The 9547-nt window shown below is 43.3% G+C and overlaps 1 protein-coding gene across 1 annotated transcript in view; it reads right to left on the bottom strand.

The window, feature by feature from the left end:
* The window catches only part of Cds2 (CDP-diacylglycerol synthase 2), a 44080-nt gene extending 37807 nt beyond the window's left edge, over positions 1–6273 (bottom strand). Inside the window, exon 1 of the mRNA XM_021192936.2 lies at positions 5988–6273. Coding sequence (XP_021048595.1) covers positions 5988–6041 — 54 coding nt within the window. The 5' untranslated portion in view covers positions 6042–6273. The remainder of the gene's footprint in view (positions 1–5987) is intronic.
* Positions 6274–9547: the final 3274 nt, after the last annotated feature.

Raw genomic sequence — 9547 nt, 5'->3', positions numbered from 1 at the left:
AGCTCACTGGGAATCAAGAGAGGCTGGATAAAGGTAAGTGGTAGATGGCCTGCCGAGCATGGACAAGACCCCGGTTCCACCCCCAGTATGTGAACATGGGCTCACTCTCAATCCTGATAAAATTATAGATCTGACCCCATACATACTGACATCAGCCTCAACCAGAGACACATGTATACTAGCGCCACAGGCCATGCACACAGCAGACTGAAACAGACCATGTTCTGAGAGGTGTCAATCTCATGACAGATGCTGGAACAGGCAGTTCTGCTGCTTAGTCATGCTTGGCCAGCACTTCTCTAGTAACCTCACTCACACTGCCCTGAGTGAAGTTCTGTGGTGGCCAAGCCCCAAAAGGGAGATCCATTCACAGATGGCCTAGTGGCTACTCTCAGAGATGGACTGCAAAATATCTAACTCAGAGAACCAAGGACTAAGAATTGTCTAATCTACTTTCTCTTAAAAAAAGAAAAATAATCTTCCCCAATCACCACACACACTATGAGACCTCACTTGTATTTTATATCTTATACTTAAAGAGATTTTTTTTGCAACTTTTTATTCATAATTACATAAGAAAACTGAGTTTCAAGTGGTGGTACACGCCCTTAATCCCAGTCCTCAAGAGACAAAGCCCAGGATCTCTGAGTTCAAGGTCATCTTGCTCTACACACTGAGTTCCAGAATATAGTGAAACTCTGCCCTTACAGAAAAAGAAAAAAAAAAAAAAAAAATCAAGAAATGAGGATAGCCGGGCAGTGGTGGCACACGCCTTTAATCCCAGCACTTGGGAGGCAGAGGCAGGTGGATTTTTGAGTTCGAGGCCAGCCAGGGCTATACAGAGAAACCCTGTCTCGAAAAACCAAAAAAAAAAGAAATAAGAATAGATAAAATTTAGATTATTAAAACCAAAACATATCAATATAAGAACCTGTAACGACTTTCAATTAATGCATTAATCCTATCCTTAAAGGCATTATGCAACATGAGATGAAAAACTTAAATGACTCACACTACTCAGCCCTACACTGAACTATGTTACCTTAGGCAAGAGGCAGATGGTGGCACCTCTTACAGGAAGCAACAACCTGTAAGACCCCTTGTAGTCCAGAGTCAAAGACAGCAAGCTAACAGTTTTAAAGGGTATTAAGTCATAAAGACATACTAATGCATGCAAATGCAAAGTATTTTGAATAAAATTAACTTTGTAGGGAAAAATGGATTTCAAGAAATCATAAATGGGGAAGTAACTGAGTCTTTAAAATAAAATACTGTTTTTCTGGGGCTGGTGAGATGGCTCAGTGGGTAAGAGCACTGACTGCTCTTCTGAAGGTCCTGAGTTCAAATCCCAGCAACCACATGGTGGCTCACAACCATCTGTAATGAGATCTGACGCCCTCTTCTGGTGTGTCAGAAGGTAGCTACAGTGTACTTATGTATAATAAATAAATAAAATCTTTAAGCCAGAGCAGGCAGGGACTGAGCAAGCAGGGTTGACCGGAGCAAGCAGAGTCCTAAAATTCAATTCCCAACAACCACATGAAGGCTTACAACCATCTGGACTGCTACAGTGAACTCACATACATAAAATAAATAAATCTTTAAAAAAATAAATTGTTTTTCCAACATACACCAGCAAGATGGCTCAATGGGTAAAGGTGTTTACCACCAAGGTGAGTGTAAACTCCAGGGTCCTACAGGCAGGAAAAGCAGCCACTCTGCAAGTTACCTCCTGACCTCTGCATGTACCAGTGCACACCTCAGACAACAAATAATAAATAAACATTTAAAAAAGGTTAAGAACCCTAATATGCTAGGGTATATGACAAACCTACCTTTCCCCACATTTCATCACATAAAGTCTACAAGCTGTGGTTAAGGTTTTCTGCTTTTTCAATTCCCAAGTCACTCCTTATGTGAAAACTTTTTTAAAAAGAAATAATACACAGGGCTGGAGGGATTCTTCAGTGGTTAACAGCACTTGCTCTTGCAAGGAACCTGGGTTCAGTTCCTAGCACACATACGGCTGCTCACAACCATCAATAATTCTAGTTCCAGAGAATCCAATGCTCTCTTCTGACTCCATGGGCACCAGGCACACAGGTTCTACATATATACATATATACATACATACATACACACACGCACACACATACATACATCCTTTTTTCTCTCTTAACTAGTGTTAGGGTGTTAAAGAGGTGGAAGAAAAGGGTGGAGAAGGGTAGAAGAAAGAACACTCCCACAAAGAAACAAACACTGGCTACACCAACACATACAAAAAAAATAATTTAAATTTTATTAAAATCTATTTTAACCAGCAACAGTGCTAACATGTTCTTACAACAGCCATGCTCTGTCTGAGTGGATATCCTGTACACACACTAATTCATGAAGCACATTCAACTTTCCCACTTAGGATTTAGGGCTTGGCAATTGCCTTGCACCCCTGGTGACATGGCAGAGCCTAGTGATCTCACGGACACTCTGATGTATCCGCAATTAAAATGTGAATTCTCCTTTCTAGCCATGTTGGCATATACTTTTAATACCAAGCCTGGGAAGACAGAGACAGGAGGATTGCCAATTCAAGACCAGCCTGAGCTAAATAGCAACCCTGGGACCAGCCTAGAGCATGCAATATGACCTGTTAATAAATAGCAAGCAACCTGCTGCCTCTCTATACTAACTTCATCCACCTAGAATAGAACCCCTTAAACAACTAATGCTGTGTTTTCAAACCATGTCAGCATCTAAGTACAGCAGAAAATCCAGAACCTTCCATTTAAGTCCCTAACAAAAAGTCTCCTGAAATGCCAATCCAATTGTTTTTAGTATTTTGCTCAGGTTTCATCCTTTAGCTCCCTGAGCTGTGCTGGGAAAACATGGTCAGGCAGCAGAGGCCTGTCCTAAAGCTTAACTTCCAAAAGTCTTAGTTTGTCAACTGCTTTGGGACTCTAGATCCCAGAGAACATTTCCTTTATTAGCAACTAGCTTTGAGAATTCCATTCTAGATGCTAAATATAACAAAATACCTCCTGACCTTTTACAAACACATTCTTCAGATTATTTTGATAGTGGTGGTTGTCTATTAACAAGTCAGATATGCAAACACATTTTAGCAACTATAACAAAATTTTGAAGAACCTTTCAAAATTGTTCTTTGAAGAATTGCCTTGAAAATTGTTCTTCAGGGTCCTGGAAAGATGGCTCAGTGGCTAAGAGCACTGACTGCTCTTCCTGAGGTCCTGAGTTCAAATCCCAGCAAACACATGGTGGCTCAAACCATCTGTAATGAGATCTGTGCCCTCTTTTGGTGTGTCTGAAGGCAGCTAGAGTGTACTTAGATATAATAAATAACTAAATCTTTAAAAAGAAAAGAAATTTTTTCTTTGGATTCTTGTACTATGAAGTAACAGAGTTCAAATTTCACAATTCATTTCTCTAAAAGACATCTATGGTTCGTTATCTCTAAACCCTTGGATTATGACACAACAGTATTAGCAAATCAGAATTGTGGCAGTAAGTCTTTCTCCAGCTTACTAAACAGTACGAAAGAATTGGGTGATGAGCCGGTTCCACAGCTGGGAGTGCTTGCTGCTCTTGCACATAAGCAGAGGTCAGTTCCCAGTATGCATATCAGGCAGCTCACAAGAACCCAAAAGAGTAGCTCCAGCGGATCCAACGCCCTCTTCTGGCCTCTGCGGGCATGCATACACACATGCACATACACATACAAATATAAATTAAAGCAAACTTCTTTCTAAAGAATTAAGATTTTAAAAATTTTACTACATATATTCATCAAAAGAAAATAAGGCATTTCACTGTTTCCTAGCCACATTTTTATTTAAATTTTTAAATCACTTTTTATTTTTCATTTATTTAAATAAATTATTTATTAATATTTATTTTTATGCTATTAAAAATCCTATGCACGACAATTCAGAAACAGTAAGTAATCATTGCCCTGCATGGGCCGATTGCCTACAACAATCTTTTAAGCAGAATGCGGAACTGTTATGTTCTAGAGCGCATACACCTAACAGACCTCACAACCAACCACAAGTTTCTTTCACTGCACACGTGGTTTAAATGCACTTGTAATTACTAAGGCTGGACAGCTCCTTTACCTAAAATATGGAAGTGAATGTTAAGAGTCAACTGACATTTTATGTTTGGGGAATGGAGCCAAAGAGCTGGGTGGGGAGAGTAAAAGCTGCCTCGCCCCTACTAATATCACAGTTGTTTTGTCTAATTATTATAGTTAACTTATAGTAAACACCTGTGTGTGTGTGTGTGTGCGTGTGTGTATGTGGATGTATTCCAACAGCTAACAGACTTTGGTTGGTTGGTTGGTTTTGTTTTCGAGACAGGGTTTCTCTATGTAGCCCTGGCTGTCCTGGAACTTGCTCTGTAGACCAGGTTAGACTCAGAGAATTCAGAGATCCTGGGATGATCCACAGGCATGACCCAGCTAGACCTTCTTTCTTCTCCCATTTCTCATACCTTGAAGTCACCCTTAATTAGACAAGGTGGCATTCAAACCCACCAGGGAATATTAAGAACACAGTTTTCTTCAGGGCCAATCCACTATACTCAGGGAAGATTAGAGATTTCTAAGTACTGTCTTTGCAAGGTACTCCTCAGCCCTAAACTTTCTCCAAAGGAATACAGAGTTCTCCTCTGATGGCCCACTGTCTACAATAGTAACTGAGTTGTTTAAACCCTTTATCTTTCATCTGAAATATTCTTCCTAGTAAAATTACTGTTGGCATACTGTCCCTAAGGCTTATGTTTGTTTCCTTCCTGATGTTCTAACCAATTCAAACACAGTAAAGAGGTACAAGCTGGCAGGGGGCTAGTGCCTTTCTACAGCACAGGGTAGGCAGAGGTGGATGAGGTCCAAGCTAGCTAGCAGGGCTTCATAGAGAGATTCTATCTAAAACAAAAGTTCTGATGTCAAACGTGGGTGCTTACGCTTGATGTTTCCTTAAACAGCATTGGGGGTGGGGGTGCCTTTAGTCCCAGCACTCAGAAGGATCTCTGGGATGGAGGCCAGCCTGATCTACAGATCAAGTTCCAGGACAGCCAGGGCTACACAGAGAAACCCAGTCTCGAACAAGCAAACAAAGATACTAAACTCTGTCAACTATTAATCAGGGGAAACGCGGCATATCCTCCTTTATTGAAGACAGGCTAGAAACAGACCTTCAACGGAACCCTTATTTCCGTATCAGCATGTAGGCCTACGAAAGCTTCTGCAGGTCACAAGCTGACAATCCCTGACTTAACCAGTCTCCATCATTCTGGTCCAGGCTACCTCAGCCGGCTCTACACATCACTCCGAACCACAAATACTGTCTGTCATTCAATGTCCACAGTAAAACAACCACCCTCCACCTTTCTCAACTTCACACAAACCTCGCACTTTCAACCAAAGGAGCGCCCCCACACTGGCTGTGTCCCTGCCAAAATGGCCTCCCTTACCTTCCTCCTCTACCCCATCAATGCCCACACTTGGCGCAGTAAACAAACCCACCATTGGGAACACACACCTGCCCTCTAACCAGCCCTCTCACCGCGTGAATCAAGACGCCTCTCTGATAGAACCATAGAACCAACAGATTTGATGTTTTAATCAAGTTCAAAAGAAGGTTTTAATCTCCCAGGGGACAAATGCTATGGCCTGAGTCTTCCCCCATTCCCCAATTAACAGCAGTATTTGTAAAGCAAGCGGTGAGCCTACACTCTCCGGGCCCCAAGCAAGGTCTGTGGGGTGTCCAGTGTCCACATCAGGAAGGCCTATGGAAGGCGAAGACCCTCCAGAGCTCACGAGCTACTCCCCGCGCCCGCAGACGGCTGTCCCCACAAGCAAAGGACACCCGCCGACCCTCTGCGCAACCCAGGCCTGGTACCCAGGGCCGCGACAAAGGTCAGAGGGCAAGGCTGCCGGCGCGCCCCTCCGCACTCAACGATGCCTCTACCTTGTCCTCCGGAGGTGCGTCCTCGCGGACAGCCCTCTGCCGTAGCTCGGTCATGCTGGGGACCCCGGCGCGACGTCACCCCGAGTGAGCAGCACGGTGGCCGCGGGGGTCGGCTCAGTGCGCACGGGCTCTCGGCGGGCCCGAGCACCTCGCAGCCCCACCGTGCCTCGCACAGCCCCTGCAGCAGCGCCTCTAGCCCTGAGCCCGGCCCCGCCCAGCACCGCTGCGGCCGCCCTAGCCCGGAGAGCGGAGCCGCTGTTTCCCCAGCGGCCGCTCGCTCCTCCTCCCGGGAAGCTGCGAGTCAGCGCGCACGCGCACTGCCGCCATCTCCGCCGAGGAGCCCAGACGCCAGGAGGCGGGGCAGCCTGGCGTGGGGTGGTGGTCAGTGGAGTTCGAGACGCTCATTGGACAAAACCTAGAGGGGCGGGAGAAAAAGAGCAGAATGAACCAATGGAGTCCTTCCGTCCTACCGCAAGTCCCCGCGCGCGAGTGCTGGGTCCAGAAGGTAACCTGTTACTAGGGGACAACAGCGCCTCGTGGCGGCCTAGACTCGCCAACACTTGCTGCTCCCGGCTTGGGAGTCCAAGCGAAGAGATCAGAGGTGGACCTCTAAACATCATAGTAGGAGGTGAAACCTCAGTTTCAGCTCACTTTGCCTTGCCAAGTCGTGGTCGCTAGGAACTTAGTGAGCACTGATTCTGTCTTGGCTCCGAACTCAGAAATAGCCTTGGTTAGTTTGTCTCTTCCAAATCACACACCTTTTTTTGTTAACAGCACTCCAGAGACAAAGGCCTGTTCCACTGCTGCTGAGACCCTGTATCAAAACAAACAAACAAACAAACAAACAACACTTAGAAATGGATATAATTTCTGCAAGTAACATCATCCAAGGTATTGCTTGTCTTAAGTTTTTGTCTTGTTTTGTGCTGAAGGTAAAACTCAGGGCCCTACGGACTGGCGAGATGGCTCAGTGGGTAAGAGCACTGACTGCTTTTCCGAAGGTCCCGAGTTCAAATCCCAGAAACCACATGGTGGCTCACAACCACCCGTAATGAGATCTTACATCCTCTTCTGATGTGTCAGAAGTCAGCTACAGTGTACTTACGTATAATAATAAATCTTAAAAAAAAAAAAAAATAAAAGAACTCAGGGCCTAGCTCTTGTTAACCACAACTTCTGTGAGTAAGTTATTGTTAGAAAACCTCCGAGCTGAAAGGAATGCTTCCTATGGAGCCCCTCTATTCCTGACATAGTCTAAGCATTTAGCTGGCAGCTACAAGGTTACTAGTAAGAATTAGAACTCAAACGTTTGTTACCTGTAACCAATGTTCACATATGCTGCTTGAATTCAGTATCACAGGTGCTGTTCCAGCATTGTTCTCATGCAAAACATGGCTCCCAGTCCTTAGCCAGATTGTAATCTAACAGAAGTCTTCCACATGGAGGTTCAGTTTCCTTTTAGAGATTTTGACCTGAACTGTGAGTTCTCAGAAAATAGGAATTCTGAAAAAGACTTATATTCTTGAGTTCGTGTTATGATGCTTCAGATTAACAGCAAAATATTTAGACAAACTTCAGACCTCTGGTCTTTGCATTTTATTTGCTATTTAACAGCTTTGCACAAATGCTTGGGTGCTCTTGTATCCTCTACTGGTGTTTGCTGTTTTTGTTGGGTTTGGGTTTTTGCTTTGTTCTGTTAGAAATAAGTACCATTTGAAGCCAGACTTTGGCTACTTTGTGGGCTTTTTTTCTTCTACTCTTTTCCACCCTTCTTCTTCCACCCTTTCAACACCCTATCACTAGGCAGGAAAGGAAAAGAAAAACGATAGAGGTGAAGGGTGGTGATAATATCATGTAACTATTTTCTGATAATTAAGGGCATCAAGTGCCTTGGATCAAGTTTGAGACCAAAATACATGGCTAGAGAAATGGTTCAATGAGAAGCACTTATTGCTCTTGTAGAGGATGGAGGTTTGGCCCTCAGCTCCCATACGGGAAGAACTGCCCATAATTCTGGTTCCAAGGGACTCAAGTCCCTCATCTGGCCTCTAGGATTGTCTGCAATCACATGGTGCACATGTACACATAACTCATACAGTCACATGCATACAAAAATAAAATAAATATTATCTTTAAAAATAAAACAGGACTGGAGAGATGGCTCAGTGACTAGGAGAGCTGGCTGTTCTTCCAGAGGACCTGAGCTAAATTCTCAGCCTCACATGGTAGCCTGTAACTGTCTGAGACTACAGTCCTCATCTGATTCAACCTCCTCATCTAGTCTCCGAGAGCACCAGCTACACACATAGTGCACAGATGTACATAGAGACAAAATACCCACACACATCAGAAATAAACCAAGACCTGGAAATCAATCAATATAAATCAGTTATGAAACTCAGTGAGTATGTACTCAATGAGATAATGCCTTAGAACTTGGCCTAAACAAGGTTCTCACTTAGCATCATCAAACCTACTTGAGTTCAAACCAAATGCATCCCTAAAATCAGTGTTCTAAGGAGCAGGAATCCATTAATCAGACATTCTAGAAATCATGCTAGTAGCACTTCAATTTTAATGCCTCGCCTTCAATAGCGGAAAGAAAAGTAAAAAAATCTTCCTCTGTCATCATTCAAAACATTAATTTGCGCTTCCTCAGTTCCTGGGGATTTGTTATGATTGTTTGCTGGCTTTTCTTTTCTTTTCTTTTCTTTTCTTTTTTTTTTTTCTGCTCATTATATTTAGTTTTTCCTCTGGAATCTTTTCTTCCAGGACTCAAGACATTTTGTAAATTTCTTTCTTGTAAATTTTTCATTATAAAATTTCTTCTTTGATTTATTATTCTTCCAAATGTATGTGCCTGATCCCTGTAGAGGTCAAAATCAGAAGAGGTTTTTAGATCCCCTGGAACTGGAGTTACAGGTAATTGTGAGCCATCATGTGGATGCTGAGAACCAATCCTGAGTCCTCTGCCTCAGCAACAAGTGCCCTTAACCACTGGGCAATAATATTCTCCAGCTCTCAGGTATATTTTATTATGTTTTCCCTTCATTACACCTCCTGGTTAATTCCTTTATTTTTAAATACTGTGTTCATTGATAGAACTTGGGATTCCAGTCTTCCAGAATATCCAGGCTGATGGCAAACCCAGTGTAAGAGGCAGTTACTATTATTGGGTATAATAATGTCACTTCATAATAAAAACACATCTCGTTTTCTTTCTTTCTCTCTCTCTCTTTCTTTCTTTCCCAACAAGGTCTCTAGACTCTATAGTGAAGTCAAGCCTCAAACTCATGCAATCTTCCTGCCTCTGCCTCCCATATGCTGGCATTATAGGAACACATCACCTCACCTCAACCCTGATCTTGATATTAAAACATACACACACACACACACACACACACACACACACACACACACACAAATGAACAAACAAAAAATAAATATTAACTATTAACTTTTTTAAAAGCCAGGCAGCAAGGCAATGGTGGTACACACCTTTAATCCCAGCACNTGGGAGGCAGAGGCAGATGGATCTCTGAGTTTGAGGCCAGCCTGGT

This window comes from Mus pahari, chromosome 3 (genome assembly GCF_900095145.1).
Source record: "Mus pahari chromosome 3, PAHARI_EIJ_v1.1, whole genome shotgun sequence".
Taxonomy (NCBI): domain Eukaryota; kingdom Metazoa; phylum Chordata; class Mammalia; order Rodentia; family Muridae; genus Mus; species Mus pahari.
This window is presented reverse-complemented; position numbering and strand designations above follow the sequence as displayed.